Source organism: Ornithorhynchus anatinus, chromosome 6 (genome assembly GCF_004115215.2).
Source record: "Ornithorhynchus anatinus isolate Pmale09 chromosome 6, mOrnAna1.pri.v4, whole genome shotgun sequence".
NCBI classification, from domain to species: Eukaryota; Metazoa; Chordata; class Mammalia; order Monotremata; family Ornithorhynchidae; genus Ornithorhynchus; species Ornithorhynchus anatinus.
Genome location: NC_041733.1, coordinates 45,537,766 through 45,563,638, shown reverse-complemented (window position 1 = coordinate 45,563,638; position 25,873 = coordinate 45,537,766). Strand labels below are relative to the sequence as shown.

At 58.6% G+C, this 25,873-nt stretch overlaps 1 protein-coding gene across 2 annotated transcripts in view; it reads left to right on the top strand.

The window, feature by feature from the left end:
- LOC100090796 (vascular endothelial growth factor receptor kdr-like) overlaps positions 1–25,873 on the top strand; it is a 156,029-nt gene that overhangs the window by 63,926 nt on the left and 66,230 nt on the right. Inside the window, exons 4-9 of one of the 2 annotated variants that reach the window (XM_029067183.2) lie at positions 6,129–6,256; positions 10,198–10,366; positions 12,158–12,294; positions 15,439–15,604; positions 16,482–16,599; positions 19,750–19,925. In XM_029067183.2, the coding sequence (XP_028923016.1) occupies positions 6,129–6,256; positions 10,198–10,366; positions 12,158–12,294; positions 15,439–15,604; positions 16,482–16,599; positions 19,750–19,925 (894 nt within the window). Of the gene's footprint in view, positions 1–6,128; positions 6,257–9,413; positions 9,687–10,197; positions 10,367–12,157; positions 12,295–15,438; positions 15,605–16,481; positions 16,600–19,749; positions 19,926–25,873 lie in introns of those variants that run through there. The other variant, XM_029067184.2, reaches the window with a different exon arrangement.

The window sequence follows — 25,873 nt, the reverse complement described above, 5'->3', positions numbered from 1 at the left end:
CGGTGGCTTTTTAGGCTGCCGGGAATGATGGTAACAATGATAATGATAACGATCGTCATCATCGTTACGTGCGTTCTGCGCGCCAAGCACCGGGGTAGAGACAAGATAATTAGGTCCATCCCACGTGGGATTTGCGGTCCGGGCAGGAGGGCCAACGGGTATTGAATCCCCACTTTACAGATGAGGGGGCTGAAGCCCCGAGAAGTGAAATGACTTGTCTGAGGTCTCCCAGCAGGTTCGTTCATTCAATAGTATTTATTGAGCGCTCACTACGCGCAGAGCACTGTACTGAGCGCTTGGAACGTACAAGTCGGCAACGGATAGAGACGGTCCCTGCCCTTCGACGGGCTCACGGTCTAATCGACCGAGGTGAGGGGCGGAGGCCAAATTAGAACCCGGGTCCTCTGCCTCCCGGCCTGGGCTCCTTCAGCCGGGCCACGCTGCTTCTCCGTGAAGAAGGGTTGGAAGCCCAGCTTGGCCAAGCGGGGGGGGGGGGGGCGGGGGGCGGGTATTCCAGGCGGGATGAGGGGGGAGGCGTGAGCCACGGAGCTGAGCCGAAGAGTCCGAGCTGGGGTGGAGCGGGAGAAGAGAGCGGGATGAGCTGGGAGAAAGACCGGGTGCGGCGGCGGCGTCACGCTCCCACCGGCTCTCTGGGGCCGGGCCCAGTGAGCTCCTCAGTGAAAGCGCACGGGGCCGGCCGTCGGGAGACTCGACTCCTAATCCCGGCTCCACCGTTCGACTGCTGTGTGACCTTGGGCAAATCGCCTAACTTCTCTGGGCCTCAGTTTCTCTTACGTGTTAAAGGAGGGTGGAGAATCTGTTCTCCAGCCCACAGGGATCCGTGTTATACCGTCCCCAATCAATCAGCTGTTTACCGAGCACTTACTGTGCGCCGAGCCCCGCAGGAAGCGGTGGGAGAGTACAGTACGTCGGGGCTCGTCACGTGATACGCGTGAAGGGGTTTTTTTTAATGTCGTCATTATCGGTGTTATTATTAGCAGGTGCTGAACAGGTATCATGTATTACATCTTTATTATTAATATTTCTAGACTGTGAGCCCATCCTGGGCAGGGATTGTCTCTACTTGTTGCTGGACTGTGCTTCCCAAGCGCTTAGGACGGCGCTCTGCACGCAGCAAGCGCTCAATAGGTACGACTGAATGAACGAATGCAAGTTTCATTACGGGAGGAAGACTTCACCCTCTGCCCCCCCCCGGAAACCGTCCAACCATCTCGCGGCGTAGCGGGAAGAGCCCGGCCTTGGCGGTCCGAGGACGTGGGTTCCGATCCCGGCTCTTCCACCTGTCTGCTGCGTGACCTCGGGCGAGTCGCTTAACCTCTCTGTGCTTCAGTGACCGCATCTCTAAAATGGGGATTCAAAGTGTGAGCCCCGCGTGGGACGACTTGATTACCCCGTATCTACTTCGGCGCTTGGAACAGTGCTTGGCACGTAGTGAGGTTTCACCGGGTGTCCTAATTATTATTATTATTATTCCCACCTCCTGATAAGCAAGCAAGTTCCCAGGAGTTCCTAGGTCCCCAGTCACCCCGAGGAAGAAAGGCGCTCCGCTGAGGAATGGGCGGGGAGGAGAAGGGTCCCGGTGGGTCTCTGCCAGGCTGGCCGGATCAGGGCGGCAGGGGCGGGATGGCACTGGCAGGAAAATCCGGCTCTGCCACATCGTAATAATAATAATAATAAGAGCATTTGTTAAGCGCTTACGATGCGCAAAGCGCTGTTCTAAGCACCGGAGGGGTTACGGGGTGATCAGACCGTCCCACGTGGGGCTCAGAGTTTTCATCCCCATTTGACAGATGAGGGAACTGAGGCCCAGAGCAGTGAAGTGACTTGCCCACAGTCACCCGGCTGACAAGCGGCGGAGCCGGGATTCGAACCCACGACCTCTGATTCCCCGGCCCGGGCTTTTTCCACTGAGTCACGCTGCTTCCTGCGTGACCTTGGGCAAGTCACTTCACTTCTCTGGGCCTCAGTGACCTCAACTCTAAACCGTGGGACCACCTGATCACCTTGTAATCCCCCCCCCCCCCCCAGCGCTTAGAACGGGGCTCGGCACAGAGGAGGCGCTTAACAAATGTCATCATTATCGTTATTATTGTGTAATGATAATGGCGGTGTTTGTTAAGCGCCTCCTCTGTGCCGAGCCCCGTTCTAAGCGCTGGGGGGGTTACAAGGTGATCAGGTGGTCCCGCGTGGGGCTCACGGTTTTTAATCCCCATTTTACAGAGGAGGGAACCGAGGCGCAGAGAAGTTAAGTGAGTTGCCCAAAGTCACGCCGCTGGCCAGCGGCGGAGCCGGGATTAGAACCCATGACCTCCGACTCCCAAGCCCGCGCTCTTTCCACTGAGCCGCGCCGCTTCTCCGTGCGGCAGAGCCGGGTTTTCCTGCCGGTGCCATCCTGCCCGATTGCCTTGTCAATCCCGCGGCGCTCAGGACAGTGCTTGGCACAGAGTAAGCGCTTAACGAATAGCCCAGTTCAACCAGTGGAGAACTGGGCAGGCCGGAACTGGCCTCTCCAGGACCAAGGACAGCACCTCCTGGCCCGAACACTTGGCCGATGATAATGTTGATAATAATAATAATGTTAATAATAATGTCGGTATCTGTTAAGCGCTTACTGTGTGCAGAGCACCGTTCTAAGCCCTGGGGGGGGGCGGTACAGGATCATCGGGTCGTCCCACGTGAGGCTCACAGTCTTAATCCCCATTTTACAGATGAGGTCACTGAGGCCCAGAGAATAATAACAATGATGACGTTGGTATCTGTTAAGCGCTCACTAGGTGCCGAGCGCCGTTCTAAGCGCCGGGGTAGACACAGGGGAATCAGGTTGTCCCACGTGGGGCTCACGGCCTTCGGCCCCGTTTTCCAGACGAGGGAACTGAAGCGCCGAGATGTTAAGTGACTCGCCCAAAGTCACACGGCTGACGAGTGGCTGAGCCGGGATTCGAACCCGTGACCTCTGACTCCAAAGCCCGGGCTCTTGCCAGTGAGCCGCGCCGCTCCCCTCATGAGCCGACGGGGCTCAGGGCGCCGGACCAGGCCCCGACCCTCCCCAGAAAACCCATCTGACACGGCCGGGGGGGGCCGTCCCGCCCCGAGACCCCCTCTAGACACCTCATCCTCCCGGCCCCGGGGCGCCCAGGACCGGTTGGCCAACTGGGAGTTTCCTGCGACCGGGCCGGGGCTGGGCCAGCCCGGGGTGGGCCGCGGAACTGGGCGGGCCCAACCGATCCGAGGAGAGGGGTCGGGAGACGGTGGGGCGATCTGCCGATCCGGGGGGACGGAGGCGGGGAGCGACCTCTCTCACCGAACAGGTCTTCGGGGGAAGTCGCCGACTTCAGCGGCTTCCGTGTTCCCGGTGCGGGGTGGTTGGTCGCTCCTGGCCAGGGAGGCGGGAATAACCGCCGTCCCTGAATCGGAGAGGAAGTTGCAACGTAGCCGGGTCCCTTCCCGGCCTGTCCACGGACGGGCGATCGATCTAGAACTCAATTTCTAGGACCTTACCCTTTGACCTAGGGGAGGAACGGCCCGATTCTACTTCAGAAGCAAGAAGATTCCTTCCTTCCTTCCTTCAATGGTATTTATCGAGCGCTTACTACGCGCAGAGCACCGTACCGAGCGCTTGGAACGGACAAGTCGGCCACAGATAGAGACGGTCCCCGCCGTCTGACGGGCGAGACGGACGGACGAGAACGACGGCGATAGACAGAGCGGAGGGGAAGGACGTCTCGTAAGAACGATGGCGACTAAATGGAATCGAGGCGACGTACGTCTCGTTGACAGAATAAATAGGGTGATGAAAATATATACGGTCGAGCGGACGGGTACGGCGCCGAGGGGTGGGGAAGGGAGAGGGGGAGGAGCGGGGTTTGGGCCCCTCCCCGGCCCTTCCCAAGCCTAATAATGATAATAACGTTGGTTGTTTGTTAAGCGCTGACTGTGTGCGAAGCACAGTTCTAAGCGCTGGGGTAGATCCGGGGTCATCAGGTTGTCCCACGTGAGGCTCGCAGTCTTCATCGCCATTTTACGGATGAAGTCACTGAGGCCCAGAGAAGTCAAGTGACCCGCCCGCGCGGTCACCCGGCTGGGCCCACTAGGCGCTTCATAAATCCGACTGATTGATCGACTGATTGATGAGGACATCCCCCCAGCGGGCAGGAATGTCCAGGAAGGGGACAGTCCCCCCGCCCAGAGCCGGAATGAGGAATGAGAAGAGGTGGCCTTGGAAGAATGGTCACTCTGGACCAGAGAAGCAGTCTGCGTCAGCTGGGTGACCGTGGGCAAGTCGCTTCACTTCTCGGTGCCTCAGTGACCTCATCCGCAAAATGGGGATTAACCGTGAGCCTCCCGCGGGCCGACCCGACGACCCTGTATCTCCTAAGCCAGCGCTTAGAACGGCGCTCGGCACATAGTGAGCGCTTAACGGATACCAACGTTGTTATCAGTGTCATTACCGGTCAGTAGAAGCCGGGCCTGGGAGTCAGAGGAACCTGGGTTTTAATCCTGGCTCCTCCACTTGTGCGACCTTGGACAAGTCACTTCTCTGTGCTTCAGCTTTCTCATCTGTAAAATGGGGAGTAAGATCGTGAGCCCCGTGTGAGCTGTGTCCAACCTGATTAAGTCGCGTCTCCCTAGGGCTTAATAAAGTGTCCAGCACATAGTCAGCGCCTACCAAATTCCATGAGCCAGAAAAAGATACGGGACCTCTCTTTCCTCCTCTTCTGCACCTGGGGAGCTGCCCCACCTCTCCGACAGTGACCTGACTGTTGTTTGGACCCCTGGGCTCCCCTCCCTTTCCACTAGAACCCATTTGGCGGCCCCAGGCGGGTCGCCCTAGGATTTTCTGATCCAAGACGGCCCCACTGAGGCAGACAGGCACTCGAAAGGCGGGCAGCACATCGGTGACGGTCTTAACGTCGAAAAGATGCCGAAGAGAAAGACGTCGGTCGTGTACTGATCGGCCGTAGGCCAGTGAGGGATCCCGGTGCTGGCGAGAATCCTTACTGGGGCCCTGCCGGATTTGCTGGGGAATAACCTCGTATCCACCCCAGACGTTAGGACAGCGCTTGGCACGTAGTAAGCGCTTAACAAAGTCCATTATTCTCATTAATAATTATTATTATTATTGGCCCTGAGAGCCTCTTCGTTGAGACTTCGGGAGAGGCAGATGGAGAAATAGCTAAAGCACCTAGGGAAGCGGCGTGGCTCAGTGGAAAGAGCCCGGGCTTCGGAGTCAGAGGTCACGGGTTCGACTCCCGGCTCTGCCGCCCGTCGGCTGTGTGACTGTGGGCGAGTCACTTCGCTTCTCTGGGCCTCAGTCATCTCGTCTGTAAAATGGGGATTAACCGTGAGCCTCACGAGGGTCGACCCGATGACCCCGTATCTCCCCCGGCGCTTAGAACGGTGCTCGGCACACAGTGAGCGCTTAACCCATACCAATATTATTATTAAAAGGAGACCCCCTGAGGTACCCTCTGGTTCCTATTGCACTCATGTAAATATTCATTCGTTCATTCGATAGCATTTATTAAGCGCGTACTACGGGCAGAGCACCGGACTAAGCGCTTGGTATGGACAATTCGGCAACAGATAGAGACCGTCCCTGCCCGTCGACGGGCCCGCGGTCACATCGGGGGAGGCGGACGGACGAAAACGGTAGCGATAAATAGAATGAAGGGGACGGGCGTCTCGTTAACCAAATGCATGAAATCTAGACAAAGGAGCCCAGTGCTGAGGGGAGGGGAAGGGAGAGGGGGAGGAGCAGAGGGAAAGGGGGCAAAAGGGGGCTTAGCCGAGGGGAGGTGAAGGGGGGGCAGAGAGGGAGCAGAGGGGAAAGGGGAAGCGCGGCCTGGGAAGGCCTTTATTCTCCGATTTTCCCTCTCCGTAATCCGTTTTAATGTCTGTGTTCCCCTCTAGACGCTAAGCTCCTGGCGCCCGGGGATCGCGTCTGCTATCCCCGTTGCCCTCTCCCAAATGCTTAGTACAGTGTCTTGCAATCAGCCACCGGTCCGTAAACACCGTAGATTTTGAACGGTATCCGTTAAGCGCCTACCCGGCACCGCTGCCGAACTGAGTGCTGGATTGATGACGGACGATGACGATTCTGTCCGCAGACCGCAGCCAGCCGTTCGTGCAGCCCTTCTCCGTCTACCCTATGGTGATCAACATCCTCCGCGGCACCCAGGAGGTCGTGGTGCCCTGCCGCGTCTCCTCGCCCGACCTCCAAGTGAAACTGGACCTGGTAAGCGACTCCGTCGGGGGGACGGAGGGAGACGGCCCGGGCCCGGGGCCGGACCCCCCCCCCCGCCCCGCCCCAGTCCGCCGTGCGCGCCGGAAGGGATGGCCGGGCTCCGGGGTTCTTCTCTGCCTTCCCCTTGGGGGTCCCAAGTGGAAAGCGTCGGAAAATCTACTCGGCGTACGGAGTTCCCAGGAGGCCCAACTCTACACCCGAGGCCAGGCCCGCGGCGGCCTCGCGTCCTGGCCCACCCACCATTCGTTCAGTAGTACTTATTGAGCGCTTACTATGTGCAGAGCACTGTACTAAGCGCTTGGGATGAACAAGTCGGCAACAGAGTCGACCGCCGTGAGTATGACTGGTCGACTGCATCGTGATGTCAACGACACTCCGGCTCTAATAATAATGATGATGATGATGATGTTGGTATTCGTTAAGGGCTTACTGGGGTGGTCAGGTTGTCCCCCGTGAAGCTCCCAGTCTTCGTCCCCGTTTTCCAGATGAGGTCACTGAGGCCCGGAGAAGTGAATGATAATAATAATGACGTTGGCATCCGTTAAGCGCTTACTATGTGCAGAGCACCGTTCTAAGCGCTGGGGGAGACGCGGGGGAATCGGGTCGTCCCACGTGGGGCTCACCGTCTTAATCCCCATTTTACAGAAGAGGGAACTGAGGCACAGAGAAGTGAAGTGACTCGCCCACGGTCACACAGCCGACGGCCTCTGACCTCTGACTCCAAAGCCCGCGCTCTTTCCACTGAGCCACGCTGACGTGACTTGCCCACAGCCACCCAGCTGCCACGTGGCAGAGTCGGGATTCGAACCCGTGACCTCTGACTCCCAAGCCCGGGCGCTCTCCGCCGAGCCACGCCGCTTCTCCGTCTGTGTTGGCTTGTCAGAAGGTTCGAAGCGATGGACGGGCCGGTCCTAATAATCATCAAGTGTCCCGCTGCCTCTGTCCGAGGCGGGACCTTGGGCTGGATGGGCCAGTGGATGGACCCGGGAAGGTTCATTTATTCATTCCGTCATCTTTACTGAGTGCTTACTGCGTGCAGAGCGCTGTATTAAGCCCCTGGGAGAGTACGATATCACAATAAATAGTCACATTCCCCGCCCACGCGAGCTTACGGTCTCGAGGGGGAGGCAGAGGGTGTCGTCCGCCTTCCGTTGCCCTTGTGAAACGGCACCGTCCCTTGGGGGCTCCAAGGACGGAGAGCGGGTTAATGGAATCCCAGAGCGGGGTCCGCCGCGGTGCCCCGGCTCGGTCACGGACCGGGGCCTGGAAGCGGCCCCTTCCCCTCGCCCCACACCTTAGCCGGAGCTCCGTACTCTGTGACGTGCGGAGGGCCGGGGGCGGGGGGGGGTCCGGGGATGGAGTCGGAGGCGAGATGCGGCTGGGGAAGCAGCGCGGCTCGGGGGAAAGAGCCCGGGCCTGGGAGGCGGAGGTCGCGGGTTCCGATCCCGGCTCCGCCACCTGTCAGCTGGGTGACCGGGGGCAAGTCGCTTCACGTCTCTGTACCTCGGGTATCTCATCTGTAAAACGGGGATCCGGACGGTGAGCCTCACGTGGGGCAACCTGGTGGCCCTCTACCTCCCCCAGCACTTAGAACGGTAATAATAATGATAGCGTTGGTATTTGTTAAGCGCTTACTATGTGCAGAGCCCTGCTCTAAGCGCTGGGGTGGGTACAGGGTGGTCGGGTCGTCCCACGTGAGGCTCACGGTTGATCCCCATTTTACAGATGAGGTCACTGAGGCACAGAGAAGCGAAGCGACTCGCCCACAGTCACGCAGCTGGCGAGTGGCGGAGCCGGGGGTCGGACCCATGACCTCTGACTCCGAAGCCCAGGCTCTTTCCACCGAGCCACGCTACTTTGCCCATAGTAAGCGCTAAAAAATGGCGTTAGTATTATTATTATTATTATTATTAATCCCAGGAGCAGAGGCAGGAGCTCCTCTGCCACTGTCCAAATGGCCATTTCCTGATGACGCTTCCCAGTTCCTCGGGGAGGGGTGACGGTGTCCTGTGAAAACCTCTGCTCTGGGCCGTCGGCCACCGCGTCGGAGCCTGCCTCCTCTTTTCTTCCCCGGATGAAGAAATTTTAATGTCCTCCTTCCCTAAGGGGCCATCGAGAGGCCTTTAATCCGATTTCAAGACATTTCCACTCAATAGGAGGGAGGGGCCACCCGGAAGGGGAAAGGGAAAATGCTTTCCCTCCCCTCCTTCCCACGTCCCCCTTACCTTGTACGGGGGTGACACCGCCCCTCCACCTCGGACCTACTTCCCCTCACCCGGGGCGCGACTGGGACCCTGGAGCCACGGTGTCTGCTTCCCGTGCGGGCAGGAAACCGGGAGAGATGGAGCAGGGAGGCAACAGCCGAAATTAGAACGTCCTTTTCCCAAATGGAACCAATCTCTCCGGCCAACTGGCCGCCCAAGGCAAGGCGGAGGACGAGTGGCCAGGTGCTCCTTTCACCGGGCCCCAGCCTCCTTTTCGCGTTTCAGGAGGCCGCTGAATATGCACGAGAGCTCAGAGGCGGCCCTGGCATACGATCCTGCCCTCCGAGTCGGAGCGTTACGGAGCCCCGCTCCCCTGACCGCGCGCTCCGGCTCTCTCTGGAAGCCAGGGTGTGTCTCTCAGAGCCAGTTAAGTTCTCCCCGAGGCCCCTGCCATTTGGAACGGTTCCAGTTGCCGGCTTAAAAGAGTTAGAGACCGGCGGGCTCCGCTCGTGGGCCCCAGTCCAAGCCCCGCGCGTCGTTAGGGGGAAAGACCTGAAAGGCTGATCCTGACTGTGTGATCTGAGGAGACATTCAGAGGGAAGTGGGGAGGAGCGGTAGAGTGGAGGGGGAGCGGGCGGAGTCAGAACCAGAGGCCGAAGGGAGATTCCTCGTTCTCCGAGTACACCGAGCAGGGGGACTGTGGCGGCCGCAAATGGGCAGGTCGGGGTCATTTATAAAGCCGGCTGTGCCTTTAAGGTTCTGAGGAGGAAGAAGAGAAAGGAGGAAGAAAGATGGAAGGAAGCAGGAGGAAAAGAGAATAGAAGAACGTTGACGATAAGCGTAGTAATTGTGCGGTGATGACGGGGATCGTGGTGGTGGTTTTAGTCGGGAATGGCGGTGACTGTGGCGGTAATGAAAACCGCCCGCCGATTTCGACTGTCGGAAGCCTCCGCACGAGGGCTCTGCGATGATGACGGCAACGACGGAGGCGTTACCTACCGTGATGATGGCGGTGATTTCGGCGATGCCAACGAGGGCGATGATGGCGATGGCGATCGACCCGAGATGACGGCGGTGGCGATCACGGCGATGACGGGATGAGGATAGGGATGATGGCGATGGATCGGTCAGTCGGTCGATGGGTGGCGTCCACTGAGCGTTTACCGTTCGCCGACCTCTGAACCGAGAGCTTGGGAAGATACCGTCCGACAGAGCTGGTAGATGCGATCTCCGCTCACGGGGGTGCTTCCAGCCGTCGGGGAGGGCGACGTTAAAATATCCTCCAGATGGGAGAAATAGTAGAGGGCGAGGATATGGACTGGCGAGGCTAGGGTGACTTTCAAGACGCTTAAGGGGTACATGAAAAAGAGCAGAGGGGGACGGGGGGGCGGGTGAGGAGGGGAAATGAGGTAAGTTGAGGTCAGACCTCCTGGAGGAGGTGTGATTTCGGGAAGGTTTCGGAGGCGGGGAGGGTGGCGGTCCGTTGGGTACGAAGGGGGAGGGAGGCCCGGGCCCGGGGCGGGTGTGGGCGAGGGGTCGGCAGTGGGAGACCAGATATTACCTGCGGAGATAGGGTGGTAAAACCGTGGTGATGACGGGCTAGTGACGAGGGTGATGATGAGATCGTGACGGGGGTTACGATGGCGACGGTGCTGGGGCGGCGATGGTCACGATGGCGGTGGTCACGGAGCTGATGGCGGCGGGTGTTGTTTTTCTCCCAATCTGCAGTACGGGACTAATCCTGCTTACAAGTTCACTTCCGTCAGCAAGGACTGGGACCCCAAGAAGGGCTTCACGGTCACTCGACCCTCCTACCACTTCTTCAGCAGCATGCTCCAGTGCGTCACCGAGGTGGGAGGGGAGACTTTCCGGACGTTCTACATCCCGCAGAAAGTGGGTGAGTGACGCCGGAGGACGGACCCCAGGACCTTGAGGGACAGATCCCGGGGGCCGGGAGGGATCGGCCTCCCCTTGGGCTGGTGCCAGAAGCGGGTTCGGGAGGAGCTCAGAGAGCTCGGGCCGATCAACTATGGACAGAATTCACTGGGTGCCTTCTAGGGCCGAGCACTGGAGTAAGCGTTTGGGGAGGTGCCACAGAGTTAGTGGATATGATCCTGCCCTCGAGAAGTTTACGGTCTAGTGGGAGAATCGGACCCTAAATTACAGGCGGGAGGAAGTTATAAACTAGAAAAAAAATACACGGGAAAGCCGCCGCGCGGGCCGGGGGAGAAGACCTCAGGCCTGGGCGTCAGAGGAGCTGAGTTCTAATCCCGGCCACGCCACTTGTCTGCTCTACGACCTCGGGAAAGCAACGTCGCTTCTCTGAGCCCCCTCTGTAAAATGGGGATTAAGTCTGGGAGCCCCCGAGGGGTGTGGACTCTGTCCGTCCCGATTATCTTGCATCCACTCCAGCAGTTAGTACAGTCCCTGGTAACAATAATAATAATAATAATAATGATGATGATGATGGTATTTGTTAAGCGCTTACTCCGTGCGGAGCACTAAGCGCTGGGGGAGATACAGGGTAATCAGGTCGTCCCACCTGAGGCTCCCGGTTAATCCCCATTTTCCAGATGAGGGAACTGAGGCACAGAGAAGTAAAGTGACTCGCCCACGGTCACGCAGCTGACAAGCGGCAGAGCCGGGATTCGAACCCATGAACTCTGACTCCCAAGCCCGGGCTCTTTCCACTGAGCCGCGCTGCTTCTCTAACGCGTAGTAGCACCTAATAAATACCATCGAAAAAAAAAAAAAGGAAGAAAAACAGTGAAAACAGTGCTGAGGGGATAGTTGGGGTTAGGAAGCGGTGTGAATGCCCAGTGATGCAAAAATGTTGACGTGGCCGAATGGGGAAAGAAATGGGATAATGAATAATAATTCGAATTGCAGATCTATTAAGCCCCGTGTGCGTCTACAGAGCACTGGGGTAGACATAAGGCGATTAGGTCGGATGCAGTTCCTGTCCCACGTGAGGCTCGGAGTCTAAGTAGGAGGAAGTAGGATTCGATCCCCATTCTACAGATGAGGAAACCGAGGCACAGGGCGGTTAAGTGACTTGCCCGATGTCACACAGCAGGCAAGTGGCGAAATTGGGGTAAGGACGTGGGTCCTCTGATTCCCAAGGCTGAGGTCTTTCCACTAGGCCACGCTACCGGGGACAGCCTTTGGGCCCGAAAAATGGGCATGAGGGATTTAGGTCGGACAGAAGGAAGACTTCCCCATCCATCAGGGGAATGTTAAATCCTGGAATGACCGACGAAGGGAAGTTTGTTTTATTTTTTAATGCTATTCGTTAAGCTCTTACTCTGTGCCAAGCGCCGTATTAAGTGCCGGAGTAGATACAAGCTGAACAAGTTGGCAAGAGTCCGAGGCTCGTATGGGGCTCCCAGTCTTCATCCCCATTTTACAGATGAGGGAATGGAGAAGTTAAGTGACTTGGCCAAGGTCGCTCAGCAGACTGGCGGCGGGGCAGGGATTAGGACCCGTTGCCTCTGACGAGAGTCGTGGGCGCTCCTTCCCCTGCTGCCCGACTCGAGGGGCGGGGGGTGGATTAAATGACCCGCCCCCGCCCCCCCGGGGTCGACAAGGCAGAGGATGAGAAATCAGGCGTCGAGACAATTGCAGCGTCTTGCCCCTCATCCCTCCAGATGCTTACGAGATCCCCGTGCCCCCTCTCTCTCCCTGCCAGAAACTGAGAAGAAGAATCTCGTCATCAGTGCCAATCACCAAAAGATGCTGGTCGGAGCCCTGCTCAGCCTACGGTGCGTGGCCGAGACCACGTACAACGGGAGGAATGAGCTCCGCTGGGAATACAAGAAGAAGAGGGTGAGGAGACTGTGATGGCTGCCACCCTGGAGGCCCCGGTTTGAGGTCCGCCAAGCATCCTAAGAGAAGCAGCGTGGCTCAGTGGAAAGAGCCCGGGCTTCGGAGTCAGAGGTCGTGGGTTCGACTCCCGGCTCTGCCACTCGGCAGCTGGGTGACCGTGGGCGAGTCGCTTCACTTCTCCGGGCCTCAGTTGCGTCATCTGTCAAATGGGGATTAACCGTGAGCCTCACGGGGGACGACCCGATGACCCCGTATCTCCCCCGGCGCTTAGAACGGTGCTCTGCACGTAGTAAGCGCTGAGCAGATACCAACTTCACGTCTCCGGGCCTCAGTTCCCTCATCTGTAAAATGGGGATTAACTCGTGAGCCTCACGTGGGACGACCCGATCACCCTGTATCTCCCCCGGCGCTCAGAACGGTGCTCTGCACACAGTGAGCGCTTAACGGATACCAATCTGATTATTATTATCTGGGTCGCGACTTTAATGATTATTATTAGTAGTCTTCTTAATCGTATTATATAATTAGCATAATAATAATAATAATTGTGGTGTTGGTCAGGTGCTTTCTGTGCGTCAAGCACTGTACTGAGAACTGAGATGATCTGGTCCCCTTTGGGGCCCACAGACTAAGTAGGAGGAAGAACAGATATTGAATCCCCATCTGGCAGGTGAGGGAACGGAGGCCCGGGAAGGTTAAGTGACCTTCCAAGATCACACGATAATAATAATAATAATAATAACGATAATGTTGGTATTCGTTAAGCGCCTGCTATGGGCAGAGCACTGGTCTAAGTGCTGGGGTAGGAACAGGGTCATCAGGTTGACCCACGTGAGGCTCACAGTCAATCTCCATGTTACAGATGAGGTAACTGAGGCACAGAGAAGTTAATAATAATAATAATGTTGGCATTTGTTAAGCGCTTGCTCTGTGCAGAGCACCGTTCTAAGCGCTGGGGTGGATACACGGTAATCAGATTGTCCCACATGAGAGGCTCACAGTCTTCATCCCCATTTTCCAGATGAGGGCACTGAGGCACAGAGAAGTGAAGCGACTCGCCCGCAGTCACCCAGCTGCCGAGTGGCAGAGCCGGGATTCGAACCCATGACCTCCGACTCCCAAGCCCGGCCTCCTTCCACTGAGCCACGCCGCTACTCTACAAGCAGTGCCGTGCTCCACACAACAAACAGTGGGGGAGCCGGAATTAGAACCCTGAGCCTCGGACTCCCCGTGCTGTTTCCACTAGGCCCAAAAGCCCGTTGCTTTCTGTTGCCGAATTGTCCATCCCAAGCGCTCGGTCCAGTGCTCTGCACCTAGTAAGCGCTCAATAAATACTATGGAATGAATGCTCCTTCTCCTCAGGCCACGCGGCTTCTCGATCAATCAGTCAGGGGTATTTATTGAGTTTTTACTGCGGCAGGGCGCTGTACTCAGCAAGTGGGAGAGTACGGTCAACACGTTCCCCGCCCCCGACGGGTTTTCGGTCCAGAGGGGGACCCCAGACGGAGCTCCCCTTTTCCCTCCGCTCCCTCTACCCGTCCCCCTTCACCTCTCCGCAGCTAAACCCTCTTCTCCCCCCTCTCCCTCTGCTCCTCCCCCTCTCCCGCCCCCTCCCCTCGGCGCCGTGCTCGTCCGCTCAGCTGTATATATTTTCATCACCCTATTCGTTTTGTTAATGAGACGCACATCGCCTCGATTCTCTTTACTGCTATTGTTCTCGTCCGTCCGTCTCCCGCGATTAGACCGGCAGCCCGGCAGAGGGCAGGGACTGTCTCCATCTGTTACCCGTTTGTCCATTCCAAGCGCTTAGTACAGCGCTCTGCACGTGGTGAGCGCTCAATAAATACTGTTGAATGAATGAGAATCTGCCCCCCGGGAGGCCCACCCTATCCTGGGGGCTTGGAGGGCCACCGCGGAGCCCTAGAGGACGCAGACGGGCTGCGGTCTGCCCTCGTCCTTTCCACGGAGTCGCCTCGGACACCCATGGGCACTGTAAGGCCCGGGCACCTTCACAGCGGTTACCCCGCTCCCCGGTCCGGGGCAGCAAGCCGACCCCGGGGCTGGGGTTAAGTACCCCAGCTGCCAGGGACGTATCGTCGGGAATTCGTTTCTCCTTCCCGCCTGCCCTCCTCCGCCTAGATGGGGATTGATTGATGGATCAAGAGCGGCTCTATACCGAGCTCTTCGGAAGAGAGCCCCGAGGGCCGGGGACTGGATCCGAAAGTATTCGTTTGCTCGGTACGGTGCTCGGGCACGCGCTCCGTACGGAGTCCCATTCCTGCTCTCATGTGGCCTCCCACCGAAGAGGTGGCAGGGCGTTCGTGGCTGAGGGTGAGCTCGAGTGACAGAGCCTGTGCTGAGGGGATCGTTATAGTTACGTTTCCGAGAGACCGAGTAGCTGAAACCCAGCTACCCGTGCCCTGCCCCGGCAGATCCGTTACCGCGAAATTGAAAGGAGGGGAGGATTAGATCGAGGCCTCCCCCGGAGGGCCGGAACCTACGTGGGCCTCATCGGGCTCAGGATCGGTGATCTGAACGGGGGACTCTCAGTATTATGGGTTACGCTCGCCTGGACAGGGTCCCCGTCCCACCTGGAGCCCACAGTCTGCACGGAAAGGAGAACAGGTATTGAATCCCCGCTTTGCAGATGAGGAAACCGAGGCCCAGAAACGTGGATTCGCCCAAGATCGCCCATCAGGCAGCATCTGCCGGGTCTGGGCTCTTTCCTCTAGACGACGTGGCGGCCACACGCCGTGGGGTAAAGGCTTGGGGACCCTTTGAGAGAGAGCCCTAAATCTCCGCTCCTCTAGCACCTTCACCCTCCCGATCGGCAACCGCATTTATCGAGGACCCTCTGATTACTGAGCACCGTGCTCGGCCCGGGCCCAACTTCAAATGTGGAAGGAGAAGGCGGCGGAGCTCGAGAACGGTGCGTTTGCCATCCGACGTTCCCGGTGCCTTGGGACCCGGCGTCGAGGGTGTCCAGGGACCTCGGCTCTACGAAGGTCGGGCGATCGATCGGCGGCGTTTATCGAGCGCTTACTGTGTGCAGAGCACCGTCCCGAACGCTCGGGAGCGGGCAGTACCACAGAGACGGCAGACGGGAAGCAAACTGGTCCTCATGGGCTTCTTCCCTCTCCTTAGCCCGACTGCTGCGAGGTGAAAAAGAACATAGATCAGGGCGACCCGGTGTATAAAACCTACAGCACCCTGACTATCCGGAACGTCACCGTGGAAGACAATGGCCTGTATACGTGCAGGGAGCATAAAGCATCGGGACTGGAGGCCAACATCACCATCACGGTGTACGGTGAGTTGCCCCTGGCCTTCCTTCGGCCTCCTCTTCCTGGGACGGCGGCCCGTCCCGTGACCGCCGGCGGGTCTGAGCTGGCAGCGCGCGCCCTTAGGCACCAGTTCTATGCGAGGTCGGCCGGCTCTGGGGGTGAAGACACCGTCCCCCGCGTCCCCCCGTCCCCCCCCCGTCCCCGCCGCCCACCCGTGGCGGGTCTCCAACCGGTCCCGAGAATGACTGAGCCGCCCGGAAAAACTCCGCATCGGCTCTTTCTAGGGGGCTGGCCCGCCTCACCTCCTCACCACCCAAACCTCCCCTCTCTCCCTGCCCCAAAGAAAAACGGCCAAAAGGTTGGCCCTTCCCCAGCCCCGAGCTCTGTGAATCCCGCAGGGTGACATTCGAATCGGGAAACTGTAATACTTCCCTCGGTAGAATGCCGCCATTTCTCCAAAACAGCGTCGCCCGCAAACATCTCACCGGCCCTTCCAACGTCCCCGTGAGTTAGCGCTCGTATCAATATATTAACTGAGCGCTTGCTGAGCACCGGTGAGGCGACGCTCCTCGTATTCCTCGTACGGTATTATTCTGCCCCCTTTACCCCCGAGGAAACTAAGGGGCAGAGAGGCTAAGTGACGAGCCTGCGGCCACCCGGGAGGGCACGGCCGCAGCCGGAGCGAGCGCCCAATCCCTCCGGATCCCAGATCGGGTCTCTGTCCTGTAGAAGGTAAGCTCCCGACGCACACAGAGCCAAGGTGATCGCCAGGCTCCAGGCCTTCGGTAGGCCTCCCTGGATTTGTTGGTGAGGGTACCCCAGCCGGCCCTCCCCTTCCTTCCCCCGGATCAGGGTCTCTCCTCCTCGCCCTTCTCCTGATCCCCCCCTCCGCGTCCCTTCCAGAACGTGCTTTCATCAACGTGCTCTCCAGGAACATCAGCACCATAGAGGGCACGGTCGGGCAGAAGGGGCTGAAACTGGTGGTGAAGGTAGCCGCCTTCCCCCGCCCTTCCGTGGCATGGTGAGTGGCTCACCCTACCCCCGAGGCCGAAACCCCCACCCCGCCCTGCGAAACCTCCGCCTTCTCGACCCCGATAGCCCCTAAGCCCTCACGGTGGGCCGTGCGCTGCGGAAGATACGGCACCGGCGGATAATACCCAGCTCCTGCCCCTCCCGGGCCTAAGAGCGGGTATTTCATCCTCGTTTTACGGATGAGGGAACTGAGACACATTCATTCATTCAAGAGTATTTATTGAGCGCTTACTATGTGCAGAGCACTGTATTAAGCGCTTGGAATGGACAATCCAGCAACGGTTAGGGACAATCCCTGCCCAGTGACGGGCTTACAGTCTAATCGGGGGACACGGACGGACAAAGACGAGACGTAATCACAGTAAATAGAATCAAGGGGATGGACACCTCATTAACAAAATAAATCGGGCAATAAAAATAGACACAGATGATCACAGTGCTGAACGGAGGGGGAGGAGCAGAGGGAAAGGGGGACCAGAGAAGCAGCATGGCCTAGCAGATAAAGCACGGGCCTGGGAGTCAGACAACCTGGCTTTTTATCCCAGATCCGCCCAGATCCTTCTGGCTTCCAGGCCCCTGCTTCTATCCACCGGGCCAAGCTGCAAGATTCACTGAGCGCTTACCGTGGGCCGGGCACTGTACTGAATACTCGGGAGAGGACCACGGAATTAGTGGACGTGTCCCCGGCGCTATCGTTTCTCAGATTTGGGGAAGGAGGTGAACTGGAGGAAGGGCGTGGGGAGGAGGGCGGTCGCGAGAGAGATGAGAGAGAGGTGCAGTAAGACTGTAAACTTACCGTGGGCAGGGAGCGTCTGTTGTAATGATAACGTTGGTATTTGCTAAGCGCTTACCGTGTGCCGAGCACTGTTCTAAGCGCTAGGATAGAGACGGCGGAGTAGGTCGTCCCACGTGAGGCTCACAGTTAATCCCCCTTTTCCAGATGAGGGAACCGAGGCACAGAGAAGTGAAGTGACTCGCCCACGGTCACCCGGCTGCCGGGTGGCAGAGCCGGGATTCGAACCCATGAACTCTGACTCCCAAGCCCGGGCTCTTGCCACTGAGCCGCGCTGCTTCCCTAGCGCTCCGCGCACGCGGAGCGCTCGGTAAATACGATCGACTGAGTGATCGGTTAGAACGTGAGTCTGGGAGGAGCCAAGAGAGTGAGCTGGACCAGATGCGTCAAATGGGACCAGTTGGTTGAGAGCCTCGAAGCCGAATATAATTCGTTTGAGAGGTGACGAATCTTGCTTAAGGTCCCATAATAAGAATGTTGGTATTTGTTAAGCGCTTGCTACGTGCAGAGCACTGTTCTAAGCGCTGGGGGAGGTACGGGGTCATCGGGTCGGCCCGCGTGAGGCTCACGGTCTTAATCCCCATCTTACGGCAGAGGTAACTGAGGCCCAGAGAAGTGAAGTGACCTGCCCGCAGGCACACAGCCGACAAGCGGCGGAGCCGGGATTCGAACCCATGACCTCTGACTCTCGAGCCCGGGCTCTTCCCACCGAGCCGCGCTGCTTCTCGTATTGGCAGACCTGGGATCAGAACCTAGGTCGCGCGACTCCAAACCCAGGCTCTTTCCACTAGGCTAGGCCTCCGACCTAAGTACAACTGGACTGGCGCCGGAAGGGACTTGAATACCTCAGGAGAGCTCTTAGGTGCGGCACAAGCGTGGTTCAGCGGAAAGAGGCCGGGCTTGGGAGTCCGAGGTCACGGGTTCGACTCCCGGCTCGGCCACCGGTCAGCTGTGGGACCGTGGGCCGGTCACTTCACTTCTCTGGGCCTCAGTGACCTCATCTGTAAAATGGGGATTGAGGCTGTGGTGAGCCTCACGTGGGACGACCTCGTGACCCGCCCCAGCGCTTAGAGCAGTGCTCCGCACATAGTAAGCGCTTAACAAACGCCAACATTCTTATAAATACCTGAGGAAGTAGCCTGCTCCCCCCGTGATTATGCTACGGCCTTCTGGGCCCCCGTGGAAGGGCGCTGACATTCGCCACAGGGTCCCGGGACCACGGGAAGTATCGCCCCGAGGGTCCCCCCGCCTTTTGAATCGATCAGTCAATCAATCGGCGGCATTGACTGAGCGCTTACTCTTTACAGAGCGCTTTGTTAAGAGCCGGGCAAAGTGTAATAATAATAACGTTGGCATCTGTTAAGCGCTTACTACGTGCGGAGCACTGTGCTAAGCACCGGGGGAGATCCGGGGTCATCGGGTCGTCCCACGTGAGGCTCACGGTTAATCCCCATTTTACAGACGAGGTCACTGAGGCCCAGAGAAGTGGAGTGACTCGCCCACGGTCACCCAGCTGACAGGTGGCAGAGCTGGGATTCGAACTCACGACCTCTGACTCCCAAGCCCAGGCCCTCTCCCCTAACAGAGCTGATAGATGTGATCTCTGCCCCCGAGGAGCTTAAGGTCTCTTGGGGAAGACAGGTATTAAATTAGGTTTGAGAGAGCGGAAAGAGTGGATTATAAGAATATTGGCGGAAATGCTGGGAACCGGAGTGAGTTTCGAAGTTCTTCAGGTGCTGGAGAGGGGAGGATGGGTAGAGGAAAAGAGAGGCCGGTCCGGGAAGCCCCCTTGGAGGAGATGTGATTTGGGGAGGGTTTTGAGGGCGGGGAGAGTGACGCTGATGACGATGGTGTCTGTCAGGAGCTTACTCTGCGTCAAGCGCTGTCCTACGTGCCGGGGTGGATTGACGCTGATCAGGCTCCGAGTTCTAATCCCGGGTCCGCCGCTTGTCTGCCGCGTGACCTCGGCCAGGTCACTTCATTTCTCCGGGCCTCAGTTACCTCATCTGTAAAATCGGGTTGGACGCGGCCCCTGACCCGCACGGGGCTCACGGTCTTAGTCGCCATTTTACAGACGAGGCAAGTGAGGCCAGACCCTACTCCTTGGCCCTACCCCAAAGCCCCCAGTTAGAGCCGGAGTGGCCGCTCCCTGTCCCGTCACGGTCCACCCTTGGAGGTGACCCATCCTGCCCCCGGCCGCCCCTCCTGCCCCACCCCGGCCAGGCAGCCAAAGGGAAAGAGCGGGCAGGATTCCCCTGGGCGGGGAAGGGGGCGGCGGGCCGGCCCGCGGGGAGGGTCCCCGCTTCCCCCGGCGATCCGACCCGACGTCCCGTGGGCTCCGGCCAGGTTCAAGGACAGCAGGCCGATCGAGGAGAACAACACCTGCTGTCAGTCCGACCCCGTGCGGTACAAGCTGACCGTCCGGGATGTCAGCCTGAGGTCCGCGGGCCTCTACGCCGTCGTCCTGAGCGACCCCCAGCACGGCCTCTCGGAAACCCACTCCGTCCGGCTCGTCGTCAACGGTGAGTCCCGACCTCGAGGCCGTCCCGCTCCGGCGGGGCGGGGCCGGTCCCTCCCCTGTGGATCGGCTCGGGGCGGGGAGGCCCGGGGGGGGGGGGCGGACGGGGGGCGCAGGGGTCGACCCCCCTCCCCGCCGAGCCCCCGGAGCCCGTCACGGTGGAGTGGACAGGCGCGACGGGGCGGCGCTGGGCCTCCCCCGCCGGGCCCGTCCCGACGGCCAGAGTCGTGGGAGGATGCGCTCGTTTCGGGCCAGAGGCCAGACGGAGGCCGGACTGGGTGTTCCCGGTACGGCGGGAAGGCAGCCGGGTACCCGGCTGGTTTCACTGAGGCCGGAGCTCCCTGGGGAAGGTGGCCTCGCCCTCCCGTCCCGTAGCTCCCGGCCTCGACCCTACCCGGCTCCTGAGCGGAAACCCTGGGCGGGGGAGGGTCCCCTCGGGAGGAGAACTGGCCGTCCTACCCGTCGCTTCGCCATCCTCGGCTCACAAAGGGGCCTGTCGATCAACCGGTGGCATTTATCGAGCGCTTACGGTGTGCGGGGCACCGAATTGGGTGCTAACGGAGTTGGTAGACGGGATCCGCCGCCCGCAAGGACCTGAGACTCTATTCTCCCGGAGTCTCCCATACCGGGAGGAGACTACACCGTTTCTGCCCTTGAGGAATGAGGGTCTTCTGGGGGAGAGGGGACACGGAGACGTCGCCCGGGAAAGGGGAGGGGGCGAAAACACGGCACGGTCGCCGCCGTGGTGGGCTCAGCCCGGTGGGGTTGAGAGTCCCCGAGCGCACGCTCCGTCAGCTGGACCAACCCAGAAAACCGGGACTTTCATGCATTCATTCAGTAGTATTTATTGAGCGCTTACTATGTGCAGAGCACTGTGCTAAGCGCTTCATGGGGGGGAAGGCACCCCTTCCCCCGGCCAGGCCGCGGCCGGGCAGACCGAGCTGTTTTCCATCGCCCTGGCCGGCTAAAAGCGCTCGTTCACGTTTCCGGGGAAAGACGGCAGAAGACTGGAACTTTCCAGAGGGAAAAAATCACCGGCCCCACCGGCGGGTTATTCTGGATTCGTCCCGGACCCCGGGGAGAACGCGGGATCCCCGCCCCAGCGGCCCCGGGTACCGGCCGTTCCCTCCAACGCATCGAGGAGGCGTAGGCTGGGGGTCACCGCGGGGGCGGAGGAGGGCGAGGCCCGAGGAAGGGGCGGGCCCCGAGGGAGAGGAGAGGGGCCTGTTTCGCTTCGCTGTCCGTCTCCCCCTTTTAATCATTCAGTAGTATCTACTGAGCGCTTGCATCCATTCGTTCGTATTTACTGAGCGCTCACCGTGTGCGGAGCACTGTACCGAGCGCTTGGAATGGACAGCTCGGCAACAGATAGAGACAATCCCTGCCCAACGGCGGGCCGGGAAGCAGCCTGGCTTAGTGGAAAGAGCCCGGGCTCGGGAGGCCGAGGTCATGGGTTCGAATCCCCGCTCCGCCGCCTGTCGGCCGGGCGACCCGGGGCAGGTCGCTTCGCTTCTCAGCTCCCTCGTCTGGAAAATGGAGATGGAGACCGTGAGCCCCACGGGGGACAACCTGATTATCTTGTATCTACCCCAGCGATTAGAGCAGTGCTTGGCACATAGTGAGGGCTTAACAGATGCCGACGTTATCGTTGTTATTGTTATTATTACCGGGTGGGCCGGCTCGGCAGCGGCCAACCGCTCTAACCGCTAGCAAGTCACGGGCCGTCCTCTCCCCCAGATCCGGGCCAGACTCCACGTGCCGGAAACCAGGGCTCTCACCCGCCTGGCCGGGACCCCGGGCCCTCCCTGGAGGGTCTCTAGGAATGAGAAAGTCATGGGAGCTATTTTCATCTCCCTGAAAGGAGCCAGGAAAGACGTGTGAGGTCAGAGGGGGACGGGGGGGGGGGGTGAAAGGGGGCGGTGGAACGGGAGGGGCTTTGCCAAAAATCCGAAGCACGCGGCCCGGCCCTTCTCTTGACCCAGCTCGCGCTCCGGCCGGGGCCGAGGCCCCCGTGGGGCGGATGGGCCGTCTGCTCTTAAAGCCGAGTTTTGGGGTGCTTCCCCAAGTTGGAGCCCGTTCCCCTCGCAAGGGTTGCGAGAGTGAAGGAAGAGGCAGAAGCACGTTATTACCCCAGCACGTGATAATAATGATGATCCTCGTTAGGCGCTTACTGTGTGCTTACCCCTGAGCACTGGGGTTGATCCAAGTCAGTCGGATTGGACACATTCCTTGCCCCACGCGGGGTTCACAGTCTCAATCCCCGTTCTACCGATGGGGTAACTGAGGCACACTTGGCCAAGTTCCCAGAGCAGACAAGTGGGCGGAGGCAGGATTGGAACCCAGGTCCTTCTGACTCCCAGGCCTGGGCTCCATCCCCCAGGCCACACTGCCCGTCAGCCATCCCCCTGCCCCTCAACGAGCCGTTTGCCAGCGGTCGGTCACACCGACTGCGGTTCGAATGCAAAAACCCCACATGCAGCCACTGGCTTATTACGCTCTTGTCGGAGGCCCGGGGTTCAGAGCAGGGCCAAAGTCACGTTTCTGTTCCCTCACTCAAGCCTCTTCCCGAGTGGCCCCCGTCCGGCGGCTCATCCCTTCTCCCTCAGGAGTTGGAAAGCTCCGCCGATCGTTTTCGTCTGTTAGTTAAACGTCGGAGGGAGGCTTTTGGCGGTGGATGTGCAGGGACGGGCAGCGAACTACATCTTCCACCCATTTTCCCAGGCGACGACCGAAGGCCTCCCCTGCCCCTCACGCCTTCCCCCAGAGCCCAAGAAAGTGCGAGCGCGGAGGGGCCAGTCTTGGGGGTTTGACGGAGTCCTTCAAGTGCGAGGCAGGGCGGGGAAGCAGGCCAGCTTGGAGACGGGAAGGGAATCCTTGTGAATCGCAAGAGTCTGTCAGTTTCTGGAGACGTCCTCCTGTGGTTGATTTCCACATTTCGGGGGGGGTGGCATGAGGGCTGGTGCCTTTCCTCTGAGCGGCGAAGGAGTCCACTGGCTTCCCAAGTCTGCGATGGGCTATGAGGTACTGAAGATTTCCCGGTATGGTGGATGCAGCGGGGAAATCATAACGATAAATAATAATAATAACGTTTAACTCCCTCTTCAAATCCCCTCTCCCCCCGTCTCCCCCGTTTCTCGCCCCTGGAGACCTGGCTGCGTACTTTATCGAGAAAATGGACCTCATCGGGCGTGATCTACCGCCTTCTCTTAAAATCCAGCCCCCCGCAACCCACCCCCTCCACCGGCACATCCGACCCCATCCCATCGCACCTTAGCAAAGTCCTCGCCTCCGCCCTCCTTCCCTGACTGACTGCCGTCTTCAACCGCGCGCTCTTCGCTGGCTTCTTCCCCGCTGCTTTCGAACACGCTGGCGCCTCCCCCATCTTGAAAAGAGCCCTCGCCTGACCCCACTCCTTGACTCCGAACTCCTCGAGCGAGTTGTCTGCATTCTCTGTCTCCAGTTCCTCTCCTCCGGTTCTCTCCATGGCCCCTCTCCAACCCGACTTTCACCCCCTTCCCCTCCTGCCCTCTCAGAGATCCCAGATGATCATTCTGCCAAACCAAATGGCCTCTGCCTCATCCTAATCGTCAAACTCTCAGTTGCCTTCTCCGTTATTGATCACCCCCTTCTCCTGGAAACGCTATCCAACATTAGCTTCCCTGACGCTTTCTTCCGGTTCTCTTCCTATCTCTCTGGCTGCTCATTTGCTTTCTCTTTCACGGGCTCCTCCTCTGCCTCCCTCCCCCAACAGTGGGAGTCCCGCAAGGTTCAGTTCTCCGTACGCCCACTCCCTCGGAGAACTCATCTGTTCCCATGGCTTCAGCTACCACCTCTACGTGGGTGATTCCCAAATCTATCTCCAGCTCTGATCTCTCTCCTCTTCAATCTCGCATTTCCTCCTGCTTTCGGGACATCCCTACTTGGATGTCCTGCTGACGCCTCCAAGTTAAGGTGTCCCAAACAGAGCTCCTTATCTCCCCACCCGAGCCCTGTCCTGCCCCTGACTTTCCTGTCATTGAAGACAACACCGCCGTCCTTTCTGTCTCACAGTCCTCTAACCTTGGCATTATCCTTGACTTATCGCTCTCATTCAGTCCACGTCTTCGGCGTCACCAAATCCTGTCCGTTCAACCTTTACGACGTCACCAGAATCCGCCCTCTTCTCTCCATCCAGACGGCTACCATGTTCTTATCCTGTCCAGATCCATGATTTTATTTCTTTTATTGTCTGTCTTCCCGCTCTAGGCTGTAAGCTCGCTGTGGGCAGGGGATGTGCCTGTTATATTGTTATATTACACTGTCCCAAGCTCTCAATACGGGGCTCTGCGCACAGTAAGTGCTCAGTAAATACCAACGATTAATTGACTGATGGAGATGTGGGGGGGTTCCCGAAAGATGAGGAGAGAGTGAGAGGGGTTGGACGGTCCGTGCTGGGTCACTGGAGGGAGACGCGGGGATGGAGGAGGGAGAGTTGGAAGTTTTGGGTCATCTGTCTCTAACCACGATGAGTAGCCAGCAGGGTAGTCAGTTAGTCAATCGGTTGTTGATTCTATTTATCTGCTATTGTTTTTGCCTGTCCGTCTCCCCCGATTAGACTGTAAGCCCGTCAATGGGCAGGGATCGTCTCTACCTGTTGCCGAATGGTCCATTCCAAGCGCTTAGTCCAGTGCTCTGCACATAGTGAGCGCTCAAATACCAATGAATGAATTTATTGAAGATCTACTAAGTCTGAAACACTGTAGTAGGGGCTTGGGATAGAACCCCCGAAGCAAGGACATGTCCCCCTCCTCAAGGAGCGCGCAATCTAAATAGAGAGACAGAACAAATAGTGTGTGAAGAAGGATGTAAAAGCAGGCGACTGTATTAGGGTGAAAAAGCAGACTCAGTAACTGCAGAGGCAAATGGAACGAAAAATAAAGGTAAATACTGAAGTTGGCAGAATCCATAAGCATTCATTCTTTCGATAGTATTCACTGAGCGCTTACTGCGTGCAGAGCACTGGACTAAGCGCTTGGAATATGCAGTTTGGGAACAGGTAGAGATAATCCCTGCCCGGTGACGAGCTCACAGTCTAATCGATAATAAATAATAAGGAAGGCACTTGGCTTGACAAGGCGGGGGTGCTGCGAGTGACTCGGGGAAGGTTTCCTGGAAGAGGGGGGGATTTGAGGAGGGCTTTGGATATGGGAATGGGGTGGTCTGGTGGAACTGATGGGAGAGGGAGTTTCAGGCGGGGGGCACAGCACAAGTGGGGGATCAGAAGCAGGAGAATCAAGAGTGAGGTCCAGTTAGAAGGTGAGTTTGGGAGCATTGTGGCCTAGGGGAAGAAGCACAGAAAACTAGGAGTCGGAAGACCTGGGTTGTAATCCCGGCTCCGCCCTTTGCCTGCTGGGTGACCTTGGGCAAGTCACTTCACTTCCCAATGCCTCAGTTACCTCATGTGTAAAATGGGGACTGAAACTGCGATCCCCACGTGGGACAGGGACTACGTCCAACCCGATTTGCTCCTCTCCACCCCAGTGCCTGACACATAGTAAGCGCTTAACAAATAGCGTAATTATCACTTGACTTCTCTGTGCCTCAGTCACCTCGTCGATCAAATGGGGAGTCGATACTCGTCCTCCCTCCCGCTTAGACTGGGAGCGCCACGTGGGACGGGGCTCGTCCGACCCGCTGATCTCGTATCTGCCCCAGCATTTAGAAGAGCGCTTGGCACGTAGTAAGCACTTAACCGATGCCGTTGAAAAAAAGAAGACGCGAAAGTGGGGCACAGCAGAGGAGAACCGCCAATCGGTAGGGTAGAGAAACTTGAAGCTGAGCCTAGAAGCCAACTGTGAGGTGTCTCTGCCGGATGAGGAACGTAACGGGAAGCCTTCGGGGTTTCTTGAGGCAAAGCAGGATGTGTGCAGAGCGATGCTTCAGGGGGATGATCTGGGCAACAGCGTGTAGGCT